At 32.8% G+C, this 24,054-nt stretch overlaps 3 protein-coding genes across 8 annotated transcripts; 1 reads left to right on the plus strand and 2 right to left on the minus strand.

The window, feature by feature from the left end:
* Positions 1 to 228: 228 nt before the first annotated feature.
* On the minus strand, positions 229 to 6,909 carry LOC117912695 (bifunctional purine biosynthesis protein PurH). 2 transcript variants are annotated; one of them, XM_034827380.1, is made up of 12 exons: positions 6,747 to 6,909; positions 6,491 to 6,638; positions 6,329 to 6,404; positions 5,478 to 5,574; positions 4,655 to 4,757; positions 4,351 to 4,481; positions 3,337 to 3,514; positions 2,757 to 2,911; positions 1,826 to 2,035; positions 1,153 to 1,500; positions 934 to 1,060; positions 229 to 663 (listed from the first exon to the last, which is right to left on the minus strand). In XM_034827380.1, the coding sequence occupies exons 1-12, from the start codon at positions 6,846 to 6,848 to the stop codon at positions 512 to 514; spliced, it is 1,827 nt and encodes a 608-aa protein (XP_034683271.1). In that variant the 5' UTR covers positions 6,849 to 6,909; the 3' UTR covers positions 229 to 511. The 2 variants fall into 2 exon arrangements, with proteins under 2 accessions (XP_034683271.1, XP_034683278.1); XM_034827387.1 differs by having other exon boundaries at positions 6,491 to 6,626; positions 6,747 to 6,908.
* Positions 6,910 to 7,697: 788 nt separating this feature from the next.
* On the minus strand, positions 7,698 to 14,964 carry LOC117915795 (protein FAR-RED IMPAIRED RESPONSE 1-like). Of its 5 annotated transcripts, none has more exons than XM_034831501.1 (10): positions 14,842 to 14,964; positions 10,588 to 12,939; positions 10,417 to 10,473; positions 10,254 to 10,322; positions 10,065 to 10,133; positions 9,895 to 9,960; positions 9,742 to 9,810; positions 9,384 to 9,452; positions 9,203 to 9,308; positions 7,698 to 8,202 (listed from the first exon to the last, which is right to left on the minus strand). In XM_034831501.1, the coding sequence occupies exons 2-9, from the start codon at positions 12,859 to 12,861 to the stop codon at positions 9,231 to 9,233; spliced, it is 2,751 nt and encodes a 916-aa protein (XP_034687392.1). In that variant the 5' UTR covers positions 12,862 to 12,939; positions 14,842 to 14,964; the 3' UTR covers positions 7,698 to 8,202; positions 9,203 to 9,230. The 5 variants fall into 5 exon arrangements, with proteins under 5 accessions (XP_034687392.1, XP_034687385.1, XP_034687399.1 ...); XM_034831494.1 differs by having other exon boundaries at positions 10,588 to 13,728; XM_034831508.1 differs by lacking the exon at positions 14,842 to 14,964 and having other exon boundaries at positions 9,200 to 9,308; positions 10,588 to 14,357.
* A 6,751-nt stretch (positions 14,965 to 21,715) lies between these two features.
* LOC117923717 lies at positions 21,716 to 22,602 on the plus strand. The gene has a single exon (XM_034842147.1). The coding sequence runs from the start codon at positions 21,733 to 21,735 to the stop codon at positions 22,141 to 22,143; it is 411 nt and encodes a 136-aa protein (XP_034698038.1). The 5' UTR covers positions 21,716 to 21,732; the 3' UTR covers positions 22,144 to 22,602.
* The last annotated feature ends 1,452 nt before the right edge of the window (positions 22,603 to 24,054 follow it).

Raw genomic sequence — 24,054 nt, forward strand, 5'->3', positions numbered from 1 at the left:
AGACAAGGTGGACAGGGTTAAGATTTCAGTGGGTGAAGGTGGAGATGTGGATAATGGTATTTTTATCCTTTCACATTTTAATCTGTAAAAAATAAAAAAGAACATAATCAAATTACATACCCATTTCCCTTCACATTGTGAAGGGTGACGACGGCATTTCACTTAAGATAGTTCCAGGAAAGAAATTTTATTGTAATGGCTTTGTCTCCTTGCAAGAAAAAACCAAGGTAGGGACAATTATTATCAAGACTTGCCTTTTCACATCTCTGAGCAATGCGTGCATTACCTAAATCCATCAAGCACAGAATTGAGATAACCAAATACATAAGGTACAGCACTTGCCTCCTAGACTAACAATACAATTAAGATGGATTGCACAACATTTATATCTTATATTTCATCCTTCCACAGTTGGGATGGAGGGAATGGCATCATCCTCCTTTTAAACACCAAAACTTTGAAGAAAGCTGTAATGGAGTAAGGACGGGTGCAACACAGAAGAACCTCATCCTCAATGCCTGAAGTGCCTCACATTGGTGAAAAGAAGTGATACCCCGTATTTGTTACAGCAGTCTATGGCATCACCATCTCTGATGCTCCCTCCAGGCTCTGCAATGATACCAATCCCACTCTCGCATGCTTCTTCCACCGCATCTTTCCAAGCTGTTGATAAAAAAACGAGCAGCATCCATGTCAAGAGGAGAGGTAGGATACAAAGGCCCAAATCAACATTTTGATCAAGAACCCAGTTAACAGTGAGTGACTATCGTCTAAACACCATTCTAGTGGTGCAAGTGCATTCTTGTGTTTCAATATACAGCCCTATATTAATTCATTTTTTATTTATTATCTTCATATTTTAATGATCTCTTTAATTGTGATCCATCTTAATAAGCATAACATAGGGTGACTTGAAAAAAAAGGAGTATTTACCAAATGGGAAGAAAGCATCACTGGCCAAAGCAGCTCCTTTGACCTCATCCCCAGCTTTCCTCACTGCAATTCTCAAACTCTCCCGGCGGTTTGGCTGCCCACTCCCCATGCCTAACATGCAGTTATTCTGTCCAAACAATTGCAAGGATCAGATGTTTTTCTGGTTGCCTGTCCTGCTAAGCAAAACATTTTACAATAATGAATCAGAAGAATGCGAACCTTTGCTATTACAATGGCATTGCTCTTGACATGCTTGACACACAACCATGCAAACTCAGCATCGCGAAGCTCACTTTCCGGAGGAGCCTTCTCAGAAACTAATTTGAATGGGATATCTTCTGGGGTTAAATCATCTGAATCCTGCGCTAACCAACCCCCACCAACTTGTCGAAGTGAAAGCTTTCCTTTCTCATTCTTGCCTGCTTCCAAAATTCTTAAAGTTTTTGATTTTCCACGGAGGATGTCAAGTCCCTTTTGTGAATACTTGGGTGCAACCACAATCTCATAAAACATCCGTGTTTCACCATCAGTTGGACTCCTAAACTCACGGATTTCTTTTGCAAGTGCCTAAAAATACAGAAAAACAGGCTCTCAGAAGTCGGAACAAGTTCAAAAGAAATCCCCTTCACGGTAATAGTTTCTCTAGTTCTTCAGGTCAACAATCACATTGCCTCACATTCGGGTACAGACCAGCACTTCATGTCTTTTCATTGAAAGCAGGAATACAATGGATTATCCCTGCTGTAGGTGAAATGACAGGCAGTAGCAGTACCTTCATCTGGCGCAATCAAATTGGCACCTTGACAACTGAAGATGCTCATGCCAGAAAGAACACAACCCACAAAAATGTAATTTCAGAGTAGACCCAAAGAACAAAAACTTAATGGCTCACCTCATCAACTTCTATGTTGAAGGCTACAATACCACCAAATGCGCTCACTGGATCTGCTTTCACAGCTAATCTATAAGCTTCAAGGATGTCATCACGTGAAGCTACTCCACAGGGATTTGTATGCTTTACTATTACACATGTAGGGTTCTTAAATTCTGACACACAGTTCCAAGCTGCATCAGCATCTAAATAGTTATTATATGACATCTCCTGCACGAAAAAAGGGAACATGTAAGGGTATAACAATTGTTCACATCTGCATTAAAATCAAAATACAATAGAAATAACCATCGAAGGGCTCTAATTCATCATGGGTGCCAAAATTTTAGCTCCCACTAAATATTTCTTGCGAAATGCTTTAATAGAAGAAAAAAACAGAGTTGTGATTTGCAAAGATTCCAAAAATATCAATGTGAACCCAGACTGCAATAGCTAAGTTACAAGAATACATGTATTCTAACTAAATGCATTCCAAGAATTCAATCACTGCTTATCCTGTAGGGAAAAAAAGGATAAATAAGTTATGATCTTAAAGAGTTTATACTAACAATACAACTAAAGTAAATTGACAAACCCAGCCCCCTATTGAAACGTTCAATTTATAAACTGCATTTCCTCAATTTTGGAATCTAATAGGTACATGTAGATATTAGAGAAGGATCTCTTTCTTGAACATAAAACCCTAGAATGAAACAAACTCCATAAATCACATAGAACTTGTCATACAATGTACTGTCAATTATCATGGATCTCAGGCGTAACAAATAATTGACATTATGAAGATCGCCTTTTTATAGATACAGAGGAAATTCATAGAAAAGAGCCAAAGGGAGCACAACCCAAGTCCCAGGGTGTAAGCTCAGACTGCACATAGAGAAGTAATACAGAGCTCAATAGATAATATGAAGACCATAGTATTTAATTATCTTACCTTTCCATGGTGTTGAATGGCAGTAGCAATACCACCAGCATTAACCTCAGAAAGACTCTTGTCAACATAAAATGCAGCCTTTTGATGAGGGTTTTCACCATAACGAAGAGAACTTTTGAGTGAGAGAGGAACTGTCAGACTGGGAGGAAATTTGTCTTCAAACAAAAAACAAAGAATGATACCCATAAATGTATGTACCACATCATAATAAGCACAATGGGCAAGCACATTAAATATAACTACCATTATCCTATTTCATAAAAATTTGAACTTAACATTGTATATATTTAAAAATTCAAAGAAAAATTCTAGTTCTTTTCTCTTGATGCTTCTTTGAAGCAAACCCAGGATAGTTTAAGATGCAAATAGTGACCTCTTTCTCTGAAGATGAAAAATAAATCAATTTGGTGACACTGAGTACAACTCTCTGTGAAAAATTGGCATCAGAATGAGGAGGTGCCAAGGTCAGTTCCACATTAAAAAAAATGTTACCTAGAAACAAAAATGGGTTATTCAATTCCCATGTGGTTGACAAAAACCTTATTGAAAATAGCTAGAAATATATGGAGCAAAGAAGTACCTCCTACAGTCTGCTTCCACAGCCACTCTGAAACTGCAGAATCATAAGAAGCAACATGTTGGAAAGCCTTCCAAGCAAGCTTTCTTCGGAACAGTTGGTCATCCTGGTTCCCTTGGAGAAATTCTAGGAGTGCGGAATAATCTTGTGAATCAACAACAACCAAAACATCCTTGTGATTCTGTTTCATACGCAAGTGTCAGTCAAAATCTAAAACTGATAAAAGAAAAATTAAAAACCGTCTTTAACATATGAAATAATGATGCACTACAAAAATGTAATTCCTAGATTGCATTAGGTGTTCCTAATTTTCCTTGACCTTTTACTTTGCCAGCCCTTAAATCCCTTTTTATAGATAAAGAAGTTAAATTGGACAAAGAGAGGACCAGAGGAGGTGCAACCATGTACACAGGAATTACCAACTCTTGAACCCTTGAAATAGGAACTACAGTATGTCACATATTTTCTAGGCTCCTGCATGATTAGGGAAGCATCTCCATGAATCAAAACCATGTATAAAAAGCCACTTCACCATGCATCTGTAACTTACAAGTTTACAGGAAGTAAAGAGAATGAAATGCCTATTATTTAGACATTCTTACTAGGCTTTGGATGCTTCAGATTTTTAAAAAATGATATTTTGAATTAACAACTGTGTCTAGAGTTGGATAGGATCAAGTTGATTTCGCAATTTAAGAAGCTAAAGTTGTATGGGTGCCAAATAGCAGGCTGGGAATAGTGACATTAGCCTCAAAACCAACATGTTGAATTATCTTCACCTTACAATCAACTTGGTTGTGAAAAAGATTATTTCATTGGACATTTAAAATATAGATAACTGAGCTCTATTCTTTTTGGATTCATCGCTAAAAGTACCCACAAGCACCTGCCAAGATAAGGAGGAACCCATTATGGTACCAATAAGACTAATACAAAAAACAGTTCCTACCTTAGTGTCAATCTAAAAATTAAAAAGCATGACTAATAGAAAAAATTCTTTCCATCAAAAGAAACAACCTTTGCAGCTGCTCTGATCATGGCTGGGCCACCAATATCAATGTTCTCAATTCCATCTTCAAATTCAATTCCTCCAGAAGAAACTTTATCATAAAACGGATACAAGTTCACCACCACCACGTCAAAAGTACCTATTGGGAAACCATTTTAGTAATAGCAAATATCTACCATGCTTAAACAAACAAAAATATAATGATGTAACAAAATTTTTTAGAGAATCCAGCTGCTCGACAAATATGCATTTGTTCAAATACCCTACAATCTAGCAAGGACAATTAATTAAGGAGTTGATAACAGAACTCACCAATTCCATGCTCATTAAGAGCTTCCATGTGAAGCTTTTGGTCTCTTCTAGCAAGAATACCCCCATGTATGTTTGGATGTAAAGTTTTCACACGGCCATCAAGCTGTAAAATAACTAAAAAAATATTTTCAAAACTTAAAAGCCATGTGTCACTCGCAAGAGGTGAAAGAGGATTTCATAATACTTGATGAACAAAATCAGAATGCTTGTAGTTGCACTGTTTAGTATCAGTTATTTCAGAGTTTCTACTGGTTTATGCATCAGTCCTACTAAATAGTCATTGCTTTGCAAAAGATGGAAGCAAAATTAAATATTAAACAACAGAAGACTATTTTCAATCCAAGGAATCTAATGGACAACAGTACAAGCTTATAATAGATTATTAAAATTACACGAGTCATTATCTATCAATTTGAAGTTATAGTTTAGTTCATCTCACTTACAGACAATCCATGATCAGAAAAATGCCCTATTTATTACTAATAGTAAGGGAAATTTTGGATCTTGTCTTTCGTGAAATTTTAAACGCAATACCCACACTTTTAGTTAAGGTTGATTGCAGATTTGTCCTTTTTTAAATAAAAAAAATTATAATTCAGGGAAAGTTGCTCAAGGAATTTTATAATCAACAAAGACCATGAAGTTTGCACTTGTCTTGGTAGGTGTTACATGGAAACACAGCCATGCATACTTGCACGGAAACAAAAAAGAAAAAGAAAAAAACTAACATGTGCATAAGGATTCTAATTGAACAATTGCAAAGTGATACAGGCTAGAAAGAACAAAATCAAGGCTAGAAAGGACAAGATAAGAACCAACTAACCATTTCTGGAAAACAGGTAAGCTGTTCCACTTTAGTTACAGAGACCCCTGCATTTTCCAAAGCTGATGCTGTTCCTCCAGTTGAAACAATTGTATATCTACAAGGTATAAAAGAGGCCATCACATGCAGAATTAAAATTGCAACCTTGAAGAGGACAAGGTTTTGTAATGAAATTGGAAACACAAAGAGAACAAGTTTAGTAGCGTACTAAATGATCAACACTAAACCCATGTAACAAGGATTTACAGACTTTGTATATTATATATATATATATATATATATATATATATATATATATATATATATAGTGTGTGTGTGTGCAGGCGCGCTACATAAATACCAGTCAAGATCCTCATTAAAAAATAAATGAAAGACGCCTGAAAACAAGGCTACCACAGCAACCCTAAACCTCAATCTATCAATGAAACCAAGGACGGAAAACCTCCCCTCCCAGTGACAATCTCTAAGCCAAGAAAACAAAAACTTTAGAAGAATGTGTTTCAACTTGATCTCAGATGGCTCCACCCCTTTAAATAGCTTCCTATTACATTCATTCCAAATTCCCAAACTACATATAATTTTCTTACAGACTAACGGGAACTGAAAAAAATATATACACATCAAAAAGCCAACACCATTATATAAAAGGAACAGACACAGTCATTTAAAAGAAAAATGCTAAAATCCAGTGATATATGAAAAGAAAATAAATAAACTTATATTACTCTTCGTTTGAATTGAGGAATTCTTGGAAATTCTTTGATTTGTTCTCACTCTATTCCCTTGTCAGAATTCAAACTATTCACAGTTTATATTGCTGTTATTTTCACCAAGAACAGGGGAGAAGTTACCCTAAACTTTGGAGGCCATTTCCAAGGAAAGCTAGATCCTTTTTGTCGGACAACGAAATCAAAGCTTGCTTGTTGCCTGAAAAACAATTGTAAACAACATCCGCTCAACATCTTCAGAATCATGACCAAAAAGAAAACATAAAAAATAAACAAAAAGAGCACCCGAAGCAGTGGACTGAGACTGAGCCTTCAGAATCGAAATGGTGTCCGCCTCCGCCATAGCCTTGACTGCGCAGAAATTAGACCGCAGCGATGGAGAGGTAATGCGATAGCACGTGACCGAAGAACGCTGAAACCACTGAACAAAACCCTAGAGTTGGAGAAAAAGCGTTCGCACGCAAAAATAAAGTCGAGTCTTTGAAACATAAAAACACGGTATATATTAAAAGAAACACTAAAACCGCTGTGAATGCATTACCCGCTGAAGTCTTCCTGAGCTGCAGAGAACGCGATTCTTCGCGGCGGTGGTCGGAGCTGCGGTGGCGGTGGTAGCGGTAGCGGTGGTGGCTAAACCCAACATCTCTTGCCTGAGCCGCTGTAGTATCTCTGCCTAGGTTTGTTTTTGTTAAATTTATATATTTTTTGCTTTCTATACTCTCTTTCTCGTCAAACAAACACTCGGCAAGAGCGTTTGATTTCAAATTTGTAAAATTATTTTTCATTCTATATTTGATTTCAATATAAATGGAAATGTGGATATTTTCTAAATATTTTTCCATAATTGATTTCAATAGAAATGAAACCCGGATATTTCTAATATATATTAAGTGATAATTAAGGGCATGTTTTTTGAACTTGTTTTTAAAAATTATTTTTTATTCTTTAATTTAAAAATAATTTTTAAAAATATGACCAAATAAATGTATATTTTCTTTTTATTTTAAAAAACAAATAAAAATAATTCTTACTTATTCACTAAAAATTATTTTATATTTTATTTTATTTTCTAAAAATAACAATCAAGCAATATTAAAAAAAATTTAAAACAAAAAACTGTTTTAAAATCAGACTCTAATATTGTATATTTTTTTAGAGTGAAAACAGTTTTTTTTTTAAGATTAATTCTTAAAATAAAATAATTTTTTCACATAAACTTTGAGACAATTTCATTTTCTAAAAACACCAAAAGCAATGCATCATCCGACAATGCTTTCACGAAGAATAAAATTAAAATTAAATTCTGAAACAAAATTTTCAATTTTTGAAAACATCTTAGAAAGAAATTGTTTTAAAACAGAAAACTATTTTTAAGAACAATCTGGAAATAGACATAGACGCAACTATCCCAAGTGAAAACTTAAAAGATTGGAAGAACAAGTTAGTGGAAGGCGAATATAGAAAGAAATTGAGACCTTGAAGGAGATCAAACTAGGAAATTGCAACTGACTCCGATTCAATTTCTATGTGGCTTCTAAGTCATAATGCCCAGAAAAATGGGAACAAAACCAACTGCATTGCTATGAATCATAGCCAGAGTTTTAACAAAACCTACCCAGACCCCATATCCACAACCATAACAACATTGACAAAATCTCTAAAGCTAGTAACTTAACTACAATCTGCAGAAGGAAGGCAAGAACTAATTTCAACGGAGTAAGCATGGGCTTGCACCAAAGGTAACTGCAAACCCGAAAATACATCATTTACAGAACAGATGAGCTATTGTCGGAACAAAAGAAACCCTTATCAGTGTCTGTACTGCTGTTCATGTTTCCGCTGCACACCAACCCCAGAATAGATTGACTGTAGCAGTCCATCTTTGACACTGAGATGATGCATCTTGCAGTATAAGGCCCACTCCTGCCTGCACCAGAAGAATTCATGCTTCTGAATTGGTTTTACTTTGTACACCAGATGCTCAGTCCTGTGTTCACCTGTAAGAACAGTGTGTTTTTCAGTTAATCCAAGTCCAAAGATTATAATGAAATGGTATTCCTTGTAAAGATTTGTGCTTTGATCATTTACAGAAGAAAACCATAAAGCAGGACCGTGGCAATTGAAAGACAGAGAACACCCCGGTGGCTCATGTTCTTTTCAAAGGAATTGCCACAGACAGCAAAAAAAACAAGGAAAATCAAAAGGGCATCCATAAACACCAATCACTTAATGTGCTACCCTGCTATCCAATCTGCAAATCAAATTATCAGATCACCAGTTTTCCCCAAAACTGTGATGAAAAGCTTCAATGCTGAATCTGCAGCATGGAAAACCTCAAGTTGCAAGAAGGGTTGCTTGCCATTAGGCTTATAGAAATTCCCATAATTTGACATTTTAGATAGAAAGAACAATCAAGTTGAAGGTCAAAATGGCCTGTTTGATAGAAACATTATAAGCTATAGGCGATTTTACAAAATACTCTTCACAACAGCCCCTTTTCAGCTTCCCATCAGAATACAAACTCTGTGTTTTGTTAAGATGAAACCGCGCGCTAAAGATGTGGCTTCCCATTAAAAATACAAACTCTGGTTTTTGCTAAGAAGCTGCAGCTTCCTCCTGTGATTCTAACTAAGTTTTTTTTTTTTTAATGGTGGCTTATGTGGCACCGGGGTAGTAAAAGAAAAACTTTTATTTTAGTTGAAGAAATGACCTATAGCTCATTCCACGAAACTGGACGCAGAGCATTTGGTACTCAACAATAGGTTAGCATGCTACAGCTTAATCTTACAAGGAACAGAAATTTCAGGGATTGGTAAAATTATTACAAAACTTATGAGAATTAAGTTTTCAGCACTAAATTTTGTTACAAATAGCCCACTGGATGTCAACAAATGGAACTCAGGTATCGGCTTGTTTAATGCCTTAAGCCAACCAAAAATGATTTTCTTCTCAGAGGTTAGTATGACAGAAATAAAGCTCAAGTAGAATACAAACCACCTCCATAAGATCAGTGCTAGATCAGCAGCTAACGAGTTGGGTGTTTCGCATGCAAATGTTTTGATGCCATGCCATGCATCTGCACAGGTCCCATATTGGACTGGTCCTGCAACAAGCATGACCACTTTGAGAAATCTATGAAAGCAAAGGCTAAGCAATACTGAGAAACCCATTCAAATACCATGTCTTGCAAACTGTCCTGGATGTCAAAACAACTCTGTATAGTTTGTGGTCTGAAATGTAACTGCCCCTACAAACATGAAATAACATATCATCTAACTACACGACAAAAACATAAGAATATAATAACAATGCTACTACTAGTATAAGAATATTAAAAAAACAAAACAAAACAATATAATCCCCATGGGTGAAGAACAAGAAAAAGGCAATAATATTCATTCAGGTATAAAGAGACATCTATAGGATAAAAATGCCCAAGGGAGAGTTCCCTTATATATTAAAAAGCCTCTTAACATTATGGATCACTACAGTATACAAAACCAGATTTATTGCAAACACATGAAAATATAAATTACCAGCCCATGCAGCCTTTGTTGAGAAACGTAGTGAGCATCATGCATAGGTGCAATTGAGTTCAATTGTCCCTACAAGCCCAATTTGACACTAGAATTGATTATAAAAGCAAACATTAAGCAAAAACAGTGCAACTAAAATTTGACATGCATTACCAGTCCCTGCATGCTCTGTTGGCTATAATAATCATCACGTGTTGCAGCCATTGAGTTTAATTGTCCCTGCAGCAAGAAGAACCAGAAAGCAATTTAGATTTTGTTAATGAAAATGTATAACTGTAAATCCTTGCTCATTATATTATGGGCAAATTTAAAATATCACATACCATTCCTTGCATAATTTGTTGAGTGCCAAAATAGCCATCAAGAGTTGAAGCTCTTGAGTTTAGTTGTTCCTACAACAAGTATTAAACTACACTTTAAGAAAGTTGTTCTTTCAAATGACACTAGAACAAGCTAGGCACAACATGAATCTCCTGCTCAATACAACTTGATCATGGTTAAAACATTCATACCATCCCTTGCATGCCCTCTTGTGTTTCATAAGAACAATCAAGGGTTGGTGCTCGTAAATTTGAGTGTCCCTATAAAAGTATGGAACCCACATTAAACTATACCCTTGTTTTCATTAATATGGTATCAAATCCACATTAAGACAAAGAAAATGAAGTAACGAACCATTTGCTGCCAGCTGTCCTGCATGCCAATGGTTATTATCTCTTGCTCTGGATTTACCTAAAACATATTTTTAAAAAGGCCAACTAAAATAAATTACCATCTATTGTAACTCATTAGAAAAAACAGGAACATAAGCAAGATAATCATAGAAACTCAACTAACGTTACTAACCTTTCTTTTTTTGGACATACTGTTCTTTTTGTTAGCTTTGGCTGAACCATTACCTTGGTTCACCTCTTCAAAGTCATGAAAACCATGAGTGATCAGTGAGTTGGGCTCCACTGCACTCTGAATTGAGTTATTTATACTCTCACACTTTCTCAAGGCTTCTTCCAGTGCATTGAATGCAATTTTGTAAGTCTCTTGAGATAAAGACCCTTCATCACCCAATTTAAAAGCCCGTCGGCATAGATCATTGTATCGTTGCACCCTAGACTCAACCGCATCTGACCCTTGTCTTGTGGTTTGTCTACTCTTTGCATCCTTCGTCCAACGTTTCAATATATAGTGAGATGGGATGTTATGCACCCCAGACATTTGTAGAACAATCATCACATGTCTACAAAGAAAACCATTGTATTCAAATGAACGGCATAAACAAGAAATATCTAACTTTGTTTCATTCCACAACACAATGAAATCTTGATTCTCTTCAAAATCTTGAACCCTAAATGTAATGGTTGCTCCATCTTCACTTTCTTTTTTGGGATGACAAGCAACTACTCCCAAAACCTCAACTTGGAATTTCTTGAATATTGCATGTGTGTACAATGTTGCCATTTGTTTCCCGAATGGTGAAGGAGATTTCAATCCTGGTTGTTTATGCCAAGTCTCAAAATCTGCTTTTGCTTCCTCTTCATACTTCTCCTGTAGAATTGTTTTGTAGTTTTCCACAAACTCCTTCAATGTAGTTTTTCTTTGTACGTACTTGTCGAAGAAACAGTTTACACTTTCCGACCGTTGAGTTGTAGACATTCCAGCCAAAAACAAGTCTTGCATGAATGTAGGCACCCATTGCTCACGATCTTCATACAATGATTGAAACCATATGTCATTTCTTAGGTCAAATCTGTCAACCATTTTCCGCCATCTCTTTTCAAACTGCTCATCTGTCCAAGACTTAAAAACACACTTGTTAAATTTGCTCATAAAAGTTTCATGTTGCCTCACCACACAACTGAGCTTTTCAGGAATCTTGCTTAATATATGCCACAAGCAAAAACAGTGACGAGAATCTGGAAAGACCTCTGCAATAGCTTCTTTCAAGGCTTTGTCTTGGTCAGTAAGTATCACTCTTGGAGCCTGTCCACCCATTGCTCGAAGCCATGACTGCATCAACCAAACAAGTGTTGATTTAGTCTCATCTGCAATTAAAGCACATCCAAGCAACACGAACTGAAAGTGATGGTTCACCCCGATAAAAGGTGCAAAAGGCAATTTATATTCGTTCTTGATATATGTAGTATCGAAGAAAACTACATCACTGAAATTTCCATAATCAAGCCTACCTCTGGCATCAACCCAAAAAACATTTCTCAAACGTTGATCTTCATTCAAATCTATTGCATAGAAAAAGTTAGGATTCTCATCTTGCATATACATGAAATGGTCGAGCATTACTTGTGCATCTCCCTCCTCTAAAGCCAAATGCTGTCCACTATCAAATTGATTTATGGTGCTGCCCTTTTGATTCTCAACTTTCTTATACCCACCAGCCTGTCTGGACATTGTTACATACATCTTTTTTGTCCTAGCCCGGATAGCATGCAAGGCATCGACATTAGTATTGCCTAGATTTATATTCCTATGACCTCGAAAATAATAGGCTTGGTCTGGAAAAATTTCATGGTTATGCTCCTTTATGAAACTGCGTATAATCCATCTTCCATCTTGCCTTCTCTTAACATGCATACAAGCCTTGCAATCTGTTTTTGACCAAGACCGATTAATTCTACCTCGTTTTCTCTTGACCGGAATACTTGTGGTACCATCTGTACTTGAAATGGGTTGTGTTGTTTCAGCTGTACTAGATTCTCGCTTATTTCCATATCTAGTACATACAAATTTTGCATCAATGAATTTCCCAGATATTCTTGATCGACGGCTGGCTTTTATTATGGTGGCAAATCCCACAGACTTGGCATATTCTTTATAGAATGAAAAAGCTTCCTCCTTCGAATCAAATTCCATGCCATCATGGGGTTCTAAATTTTTAGAAAAATTCGCATCCACTCCATCTCCAGCATGTGCTTTCTGTCTACCATCCAATACCCTTCGACTCACATTTGGGCCTGTATTTTCTTTATTGTTTCCCTTAGGAGGATTCATGGTTACTTCATTTCTACCTTGCACTTCTTCTCCAGCATCCACCATATTAATATTCACATTTGGTCTATTGTCTATCTTTTGATGTTCTCCTGATGGCTGTTCAAGATCTATTCCCATTGAGAGAACAATAATATTCCAAAGAGATTCTTTTCTTTTCTTTTTCTTTTTCTTTTTCTTTCTTTTTTACAAATGTACCTGAAAAGTGAATGAAATGGGCACTTGCTAAAATTGAATTAAGAAATAACCTCAAATCATTCCAGAAACTCCAGTATGTTAGCTTTTCTGGTTTACACATATTGAACAACAAAAATAAAAACAAACATCAAATGCAATTAAAAAAAAAAGCTTATTTGTAACATATGAAGTAAATGAAAATGACAATCAACAATTTCTCAAGAATATCCATAATGAAAATTCTTATTACATAACAACATACTAATCACAGAATAGAAAATAAGGGTGGAAAAGTGAGCAACTTCTGCCCTTGCTTCCCTTTGTGCTTGGAAATCCTCACAGCATGCAACATAATTATACCACAAATAGTTCAAGCTTAAAGAATTGAAAAAGGGTTACAACCATAAATCCCAATTTCAAATGCATCAATGTATCTCTGATTGACTAAAATTGAAAATGTTTCCTGTAAGAAACCAAGAATTTATTACGAGCAAAAGAAATGCTAGAAAAGGAAGGATGATGAATCCTTATAAGAGGCAAACACAACAAAGTAAAAAAGAAAAATGAAGAAGAAGAAACAAACAACCAAAAAGAACCAAAATGCCTAAAACATCCAAACCTGCAGTGCCAAGAGGATTAAGGACCTGTAGAAATTTCAAGGGAGGAAGCTCCACTTTTAGCTAAATATAAAAAATCAGCTTCCTGATTGGTTCTTCCCACTAAACTCCATTCCCAATTCAGACAACAAATCCAAAATATCCTCACAAGAGGGCATATCTCCAAAAGTCTCTTACTGCGCCTCTGATACACCTAATCATCATGGCATGATCAAACATCTATCATCATATAGTTCTAATATCAGCTTTAATGGAAAATCCACCAACAACAGTTTTCCAGAAAGCAAAGGCTGTGCTCCTCACACAATCCTTAAAAGTACTGCCACTACCCATTCATTGGATCACACACCACCCACTAAGTAGGCACACTAAACGCCAAGAATACCACTAAAAATTCTTTAGTAAATATTCCAGCAATAAAGAAAGAAAGTTACGTGCACCCACAAAGTTTCTATTAAGTTTCTTAATTTGTGAAAATCCCAATATATCTTTCCTCAACCACAAAGGTGTTCAAAAAGGGATTCCAATGAAAAGTCCATAAATTTTAGCTTTAGCCTTTCATTAAAAATCTGGGTTCAGGATCACACCAGGTCTCGGTTCCCAGATGAACTAGTGTTTATAACCAAATCTATCCCATGTACAAACAACATAAATCCTGGGTTTCATATTTCAAACACTTTACTTTGGTTTGTTCAATGCAGACCTCTCCAATCCCCAACCAGAAAAAGTTGAATTAGCTAAACAGAACATATCATTTCAGGAAAACAAAGCAGATTTTAACTTTTCATCCTTCTGCAGCATAATCAGCAGAAAATTACAAATAAATAAATAAATAAATAAATTATATAACAAATATGGTTTCCAAAAATTGAAAAATAAAAAAAAAGAAAAAAAGGGAAAAAATATTTAAAATTTAAGCCAGCAATCTCCTGAAGTCCCAAATTTTACATTGAGTGAATACAACAAAATTGAATCAAAATTTGTGTTCCATTTCCTCCAATCCAACTCTAATATCCTCAAATAACTAGAATTGCAAAATACTCATTTTTTTCAAAAATAAAATATATAAACAAAACTTGACCCATCACCAAAACAAAAACACATACTACGAAACCAACCCAGAAAATCTGAGAATGCTGAAGACTCATTAGCATAAGATAAAAGGCCAAAAGATTTTAGAATTTCAAGGTTCTGTGAACTCAAACACACACACTGAAAAAATATATATATATTTATCCACACATAAAAAGAAAAAAATTAAAATTAAATTGAAAATCAATAAGTTTGAGAGGTTTAGAGATTTTACACGAAATGAAAGAGACTTCATCATCATCAGTGAACGAAGATCGTGTGAAGCAGAGTGGGTTTTGGGGCGAGTACGGAAGTTTGATTTCTGAATTTCGAAGGTTAGGGCACGGGAGTGGAAAGCCGTACTCGCGTTTTTTCATATTCTCATCTCTCACTCGCCCATAGTGGCTTTGGGCTCCCACGTGGGCCCAGATGAAGAACTGTCTTAGTTTGGGCTGTAGTATGCAAATTGTCAATGGGCCACGTAAGGGGGAAAGGTAGGCCAACATTGAAATATCTTCCGTGCCATTACTTTGATTTTTTGATACAAACAACTTCGTTGCATTTTAAACATAGATAAAGGACCTTCAAAAATTTTGTTAATTTAGAGTGCGTTTCTTGGTGTTTCTGCTGCAAGAAATGGAGAATTTCTTGCGTGGGTTTGACAGTGATTTTAAAAAATGTTTTTGATATTTCTAATACTTGAAAAATAAAAAAATTTAAATATTAAAATGAATAAAAACATTTTTCAGAATCATTATCAAACACATTATCAGTCAAACATCTATCAAGTATTTCTATAAAAAAAACACTATTAATAATTTTTCATGATTTTCCAAAATTTTAAAAGTATTTTATAAATTTTATCAAACATTTAAATTTTTTTCAAAAATAACTTTTTAAATTAAGAATTCATTTGATAGTGATTTTATGAATTTTTTTTTAAATATTTTTTAAAAAAATTAGGTGTTTGGTAAAATTCAATAAACACTTTTAAAAATCTAAAAAACTACTTATAGTGTTTGTTGAATAAATATTTAATATGTAATTCTCTTAAAAACACTTTTAAATAAAATATTTTTAAGAAAAATACTTTAAGTAAAAACATTATCAAACATGCTTTAAAAGTGCTTCATATAATTACAAACTAAATTCGATAGTATTAACCAGTGAATAAAATTTCCTAAAAATTTGAATAAGTATAAAATAACTTCTTATATAATAAAAAAATAATTCTATGATAATAAATATTTTCTAATTATTATATTAAAAAATTTTAAGTAAAAGACTATTTCAATAAAATAAATCAAACATAAAAAAAATACTTTCTGATTTCTCATAAACCAATCCAAATGAATTATTTGAACTCTACATTCATAGTTTCATGGATAAGCTTTGAGTTTAACAAGGACAAGGTTCATGAACACGTTAAGATGTGTTAAAATTTTGGAAAATTAACCTAGATTTTTTTTTATAAAAAAAATTACCCTATTCAATGAATTTCAATTTTTTTTAATTTTATTTATTTATTTTATTTTTTTGTATATTGGATTCAGAACAAAGTGCTAACCCAAGTTTAAAAAATGACCATTCCAACATGAATTTGTCAATGGTTTTTTATATTGTAGGTTTCAGAACAATGGGTTGTGTGTATTTGTATAATAGAGTATACATGTAGCATGTTCTCCATTTAGCATTTCTATGCACTAGAGTGGTTTTAGAAAACAAGACTAGATTCTTAGGTTGAATACTCCCATTCACATGACTTCACAATCCAAGACCAAAATTTTATCTAATCATCTTTGATTTTGTATAGATTATTATTCACCCATGTTTTAAATATATGTCAATATATATTATAAAAATAAATACAATTTTCTCTATATGACATTAAATTTTAGGTCTTATTTGCTAACTATTTTGTAAAATAAATGTCTGTTTATGAACCGCTTTAAAAAATAAATCAAAATAACTATTCCTCTCAATTTCTTAATTAAATTTTAAAACATGTCATTGAATGAAATAAAATCAAATAGACTATTAATAATAAAAACATTTGAGGACAAAATGTATCTCCAAAATCTTTTATCTCATATTCTTGAATCTTGTATATTTGTGTCTGTATCGTAATTGTTACATTCTATATCTATCAATGTACATGTTGCAAAGAAATCTTCTAATAGTACAATTTTATTTTTTTTCACCTTATTGCCACATCAAATAATATTTTTTTAATACTTATCCGAAAGGTACTATCATCCATATCGTGTCATATATATAATTAAGATCTTATTACTTCTATTTTTTTTCCAAATACGAGATCTCATAAACTTATATCTTAATCTTAATTTTATATGTTTATATTTTTATTTAATAACTCATATTTTATTAAATATTTTTAATTTCCTAATTGAGAGTATGATAAATATGGATTTGGTAAACTATATTTAAAAAAAAATAAAAAAATAAAGATTCTACAAGTTAAAACCAACAAAACTTTCCCCAAATCGAAATTGAAAAGCATATAAGCATATATCCAACTTTCCCAAAGTCCAATTTGGATGCCACCTACACAACTTAAAGTAAAGCCAAAAAGGCACATGGATTAGTAGGCAATTGTAGTGGGTCCAAACTTTTTTTTTTTCTCTTCAAACTTCAAAGCTAGATGAAATAGAAAAGGGCCGAAGCTAAAAGCCCATTAGCCCGTGAAAACTATGCTCAACTCTCCTCGGAATACGTGAGTGTGAGAACAGTTGTACCATTTTTTTTTCAAAATACTTTTAATGATTTATATATATATATATCTAATATGCTAGTTATTTTATATTTTCATTTTATTTTATGTACTTCTCTTCATCATAACTATATAGACATATTTTTAAATCGTGAATGTCCATTGAACACAAATAAATAATATATATATAAAATATTATGAATATCCATCCCTTATTCCAATTTGAGAATTTGTTGGGTTTCATGATAAACGTTTGTCTATTTCATATCGAGTTAAATACCTCATTGAAATTTTAATAAAAAAAAATTATGAGTAGTGAAAATTGATCCCATGATTTTTAATTTTTCAAGAAATTAGTTATCTTATCACCCGACTACATGAATAGTTTGAAACAATTAATGTCCCCGATAATATCCTTCACTCAGTTTCTTAGCTCCACCCATATATATATATATATATATATATATATATATATATATATATATATATATATATATATAGATAGATAGATAGAGATAAATTATAATATTATAAATATATAACTAGGTCTTATTCTAGTAAATGTGTTTTAAAGTTTAAATAGAAACAACCCACTAATTCAAAACTTGGGGTAATTTGTGAGAAAATGTTATTCATTATACTTCGTATTTCCTAGTCTCAAAATGAAACGAAGAAAAAGGGGAAAAAGATGGAAGATGAAAGTGAGAAACGTGTGGACAAAGAAAGAAGGTCAGGTGGCAATGGGCACGCCTGAATCCTTATCGTGGAGAAGGCATTCCGCATTCCGCATTCCACACATGGGCGTGCAGTTTGTAAGGTAGTCATTTGGAGTGGAGTTGAAGAATGAGGTTGGACAATAACCACTCTTATAAATGGACGCTGATACTTCTCTTTCAATCTTTTTACCGTCAGACCGTATCTTTCTTTTCTTTTTTCCCTCATGTTAAAAAAAAAGTAATATTGACTCTTGATTTCATTGTCTCCCAGTGAATGTCTCTGTGAAGCCGATGCTGATCAACCAACCAACCAACCACGTCTCTGACACAAATCCCAACCCCACCCCATGTGCTTTCCTCCCTCCTCGCGATCCCTCTGCGTTATCTTCAACCACCCTTTGACTCCCCACTTCCATATTTGGACTAAAAATAACTTCAAGGATAAAATCGTCCAATGAATGGTCTCATTGATTTACATTATATATATTTATATTCTGAAAGTGTAAATTAAGAATATCTTTTGACAATAATTTTAAAAATCAAAAAATTATTTATAATGCTTTTTTTAAAAATATTTTATAAATACTTTCAATAAAAATACTATTTACTTATAAGAAGTGTTTTTACTTTCTAGTTGAAATGTTTTTTTTAAAATCAATTATTAAGTGTCCTTTTAAAAAATATTATAAATAATTTTTTATAAATATTTATTTTTATAATAAAACAATACTTTTTAACTTCAAAATGCCTGGTAAAATCACTTTTAAACCCATTCATAAAATGACATTCAACATAAAAATAATATAAACTTTTCCTAGAAAAGTGATAAGGGAAAAAAAAACACTGCATGCTATTTATTAATATTTTAATAAACTAAATAGAAAGAAAAATGAAAGGGAAATTTTTTTTTATTAAAATTAGTCCCACATCGTTTTAAAATCATTGTCTTATTGGCCACCAACGCCGCCTTAAAAAAAATCTTGACATAGAAAAATTGATTTTAAAATTGAAACATTTATAAAATTGATATAAAAGAAATAGTAATAAACAATTCAAAAAGGTTGATGTCTTGTAAGTGTAAATGAAGATGTTGTCAACGGAAAGGAGGTGACGGCGACTTGGGTGTGGCGCAGGTACACAAAATATTAAAATACGAGCGAATGAGAGTTTAGGTGATGGGTGGGACCCAGAAAAGTAGAATTGCTAAGATCGAGACTGTCAATTCCGCGTCGTCTCCAGTCAAATAATTTGTGTAGTCTGACATACACCTCAGACATACCGGTACCATTCTGCTTAAACCACTTGCCCTAATCATTCCTCTCTTTAATTCCCATCATGCCCATCCTCTCCATTTCCATGATTTTTTTTTTATTTCAAAATTATTATGATATATTAGATTTTTTTTTATTGATTTTACACTATGGTTCGAAATAATAATAAAAAAAGATATATAAGGGATGGAAAATAGAAAAAAGGAAAAATTAAAAATTAAATAATTATTTTAAAATATTAAATCAAAATTATTTATTTATTTAATTCTTCTCATTGTAAAATCAAATATAAGAAAATTATTTATTTTAATATTTATTTTTAATTTTTTGGTACTTTACGGGAATTCAATGTAATTTTAATATTGATAGAGGTGATTTTTTCATTAAATGAGTTAAAGTTTTAAAAAATAATTTTTAAGGTAAAAAATTATTTTAAAAAATTTAAAAATAAAAATTTATTTTTATAAATATAATTTAAATTTATATATAATATAAAAAAAACTCTAAAATATTCTTAATATTTTTTTAAAAAGAAAAAACTTTAAAAAAATTTCCTTCTTTAATTCAACTTGAAATTTGACTATTAAGGGTTGGTTTTCAAATATGATGAAAAAAAAAAAAAAAAATAAATAAAAATGCTGACATTTTTTCAGATTTTAGAATGACCTTTGAAAGATTTGGACTTGATTGAATGATTTCAATCATATACCATATCAAATATTCTTTTTGTATCAATTTTCCATTTGATTAGACAACTCATGATGTTAGTCCTTTCAATGGAGTCACATTATTTCTAAAATAAAATAAAAATCTAAGTATTTATTTTAAAAAACAAATTATTACTTAATTTAAAATCATATTATAAAATTTAATTAATGACTAATTAATGAAAAATTTGGAAGTTAGGTGGGTAAGAATAGTTTGACCATGCCTGCATTTTTCACTAAGTTTGATGCTTAACAAAAATTCAGTCTCAAGTCTCAACTGACATGAAGACAAGAACAAAAATAAATATTAAAAAATAAAAAATATATATGTGAGAAGGACATCTTAACCAATTAATTAATCAATGATACATTTTCCAAAAAATATACCAATTAAGTTATGCTGCCAAAGGGGAAGTCTACCCCACGACCCACTTGACTTGGTGATAACGTTTTCTAAAACAATTTTTAATACTAAGCCTGTTTGCTAATTTTTATGACAAGAGTTTTCACTTCGAGAAATACTTTTTGACGGTGTAAACCTGTTTCTTATTTTAAAAAATAAAAAATAAAAAATTATTTTTATATAATATTTTAAAATTTTATTTTTATTATTTTCACATATTTTTTAAAAAATATAATTATATGAACGGATAAAATAATTAAAAATAAAATATTACACATAAAAAATATTTTAAAATATTAAACATAATTTCTAAATAGAGTTTTGTTGTATAAAACATTAAAAACCGATTTTTAAAAATTATTTTTTAAAACTATTTTCGAAAACAATCAACAAACAAATCCTAATTGATGTTTTAAAAAATATAAATTTAATTAAAAAATAAAATTTTATTTATTTTTAGAATGCATTATATATATATGTAAAAAATTTAAAATATTTTTTATGTTTTTGACATATTCTAAAAAAATCTAAAACCATTTCAAGTTTATTTTTAAAAATATGTTCAAAATCAAATATTAAAATATTATTTTCAATTAAAAGTGTTTTTTAGATTAAAAATTTATTTTTAAGAATACTTTCCAAACACAAATTTTCTAATATTTTGATATACTAATAACACGATTGTGCACTTAAATCCACTCATTTTATGAAGTGAAAGTAAGTAATTATAAAATGAATAACAATATTACAAAATATATATTTTAAATTATTTATATCTAAGCAACATTATCAATGCATTTAGGCTATCTTTTATTAGTTATTATAGGAAAAAAAAAGTAATTAAATAAAATTAAAATTAATTTAAAATTTATATATTTTAAAATTATTTAATTTTAATAAAAAAATTCAAAATAAATAAATTTTAAAAAATATATAAAATAATTTATTAACTTCAAATCTTTTTTTTTTTTTCACATAAAAAAAACAACATTATCCATTTAATAACGTTACCAATAATTCCAAAGCGTGAGTAAAAGCTAGCATCAATTTTTTGAAAATGGTCCTGACTCCAAACTAATTCAAATCCCTCCTTGCATGAAATCTTACGTTAAATAATAATAAATAGCCGACCACATGCCTATGCGGCTATGCCCTCCACCCTCTCTATCGGTAGTCGCGTGCCACCTCTACTCGCCTCCTTCAGTCTCCGCCACACGCCACTTTCTATATATAGAGAAAAGAGGCCTCAGACTTTGAGAACATAGCAGTAAGTGGCATCAACTCAGTCTTTTTTAAACATGACTCACATATGGCTCCTCCTATGGCCAAAGCTCACTTCCACCACCGCCACCAAATGCGACGGTGACGGTGAGGGCGCCGCCTCCACCGCCGCCGCTTCAAAAGCGCCCACCACCACCACCACCACTTCTTGCACTAGTACCACTACTTCAACCCATTGTCATGGGTTAAGAAAACTAGTGAGGAAACTGAAGAAACAGAGCCGAATGCTCCGGGCGGCGGCGACTCGGCCGAGTTCGGGTTCTACGTTTCAGTGCAAGTATGACCCACAGAGCTATTCTCTCAACTTTGATAGCAGTGGGTGGGGGAGCTTCTTGGATGGAGACTACTACCAGTTCCACGCCTTCTCCTCGAGGTTTGTGGCCAACCCAACTACCCTCCCTCCAAGACTAGTCGCTCCTTCTCATTAGAAACAATTTCTTTCTTTACTTCTCTCTTTTTACATATAAGTACTAAGCCTCTTGCATGCATCCGTGTTGCACTTAGACAACTCAAAAACCAACGTGCATGAAGAGAATGGATGGGAGTGAGGCAGATCTTTCTTTATTTCTTTCTTTTTTCCTTTTTTTTATATGTATGTAAGCATTTTCTATGTATCCAGCACTTAGACAACTCAAGAGCACAAACGAAGAGAGAGTGGATAGGAGATGGAGAGATCTTTCTCTCTCTCTCTCTTTTGTATGTTAACTAAGTACTTTCTATGCATATGTGCTGCACTTAGACAACTCAAAAGCATGAAGAGAGAGTAGATAGGAGCAGGGGAGATTCTTTCTTGTAATGGGTATGGAGTCTAAGTGTACTTGGAAAGTTAACTGCACTGCTGGTTTCTACTTTTACAGTAAAAACGAGATGTGCTTTCTTTGGGTTTAGCTCCATATCTCCTTTCCCCTAACCAAGACCCCCCAAATATATGTTGCTGCCTCTCCACTGATCACACACCATCACAAAAAAAAAGGACACCTTTGGAAAAAAACAATGATTCATTAATTATTTGCAGGTAGTACCTTTAGCCATTAAGTTGAAGTTCATTAATTTCACAATGTGAAAATTCTATGGTATTGGTTTTTTATTCTATCAAACCCACCCCAAAATTAATCTCCAAATTATTAAATAAAAGTAGAAGGAAAGGAAATGGTGAGATGTAAAGATATAAATGGGATTGGGGCATAAATAAATGAGATTATTTTTTTTTATGTTAAATCAAAATTTTTTTTCTTTTTTGTATAAATTAAAAGATTATTTTCCGGTATCGTAGAAAAACCCGAGTTATATCAACGAGTTAAAGAAATAGAAAAAAAAAGTTGTAAAGGGGTTTTGTTTATGGGGTTATTGTGTGCATTGAATGAGGATTAAACATGTTTAAACATGCCATGCTTGTGGAACTAAGCTACCATTTCCAAGCAATTTATTAAAAATGTTGGAGCATTTGGATATGTTGTATTTTGGGGACAAATTTCCGTGATTAATGGTGTGGGCAAATAAATATGATTTGAAATTTGTGGTGTCCAAAACCCAAGCTACTTTGGACTTCATTTCTACATTTTTATTTGGTGTATACGGTGCTGAGTCACAATACATTGTCAATACTAGATGCTTTGTACAGACATTTATGCCTCTCTTCCAGGCCAAGTCCAAGGATACACCCAATTGAATTGGAGTAAAATTAAGTAATTTCTCTCTCCCTCCCTCTCTCTCTCTCTCTCTCTCTCTCTCTCTCCCTCTCTCCCTCTCTCTCTCTCTCTCTCCCTCTCTCCCTCTCTCTCTCTCTCTCTCTCTCAAGTTATATTTATTGCTCTATTAAGCTAATGAAGTAAATACAAGCTAATATTTTGGGTTGGGTTTACATATTTAACGACACTTGAAAGTTGAAACGGTTTAAAGAAGAAAAATAGAAGGCCTACCATTTGTAGACAAAATATATGTTGGGCTTACACCCAAATTGATTAATCAACTCAACTCAAATGGATTGGTTTAGTTGGTTAGAGTGGTCAATTTGGTTTAGTTTAGTTAGACATATGTTCACAATTGATTGATTCAATTTGATTAGAGATGGAGTTAAAACCAAATCGAATTAAACCATCCCTCGTCACAACGTAGGTGGCTTCAACCCAAACTCAAAACAAAACTCCAAACTCGAAAAAATGAAGTATTTAGGTTGAGCATATCTAGGTGTAAATGATGGAGTTCCACCCAACTCAAACAATTTGACTCAAATAACTCAACCATCAAGATAAACTGAATCTAATCTGATCAACACAAACCTCCAAACTTGGAAAAATAAAATCAAATTGAACTTAGGTTGAGTATCTAGGTCTAAATGA

Source organism: Vitis riparia, chromosome 1 (assembly GCF_004353265.1).
Source record: "Vitis riparia cultivar Riparia Gloire de Montpellier isolate 1030 chromosome 1, EGFV_Vit.rip_1.0, whole genome shotgun sequence".
Lineage (NCBI taxonomy): Eukaryota > Viridiplantae > Streptophyta > Magnoliopsida > Vitales > Vitaceae > Vitis > Vitis riparia.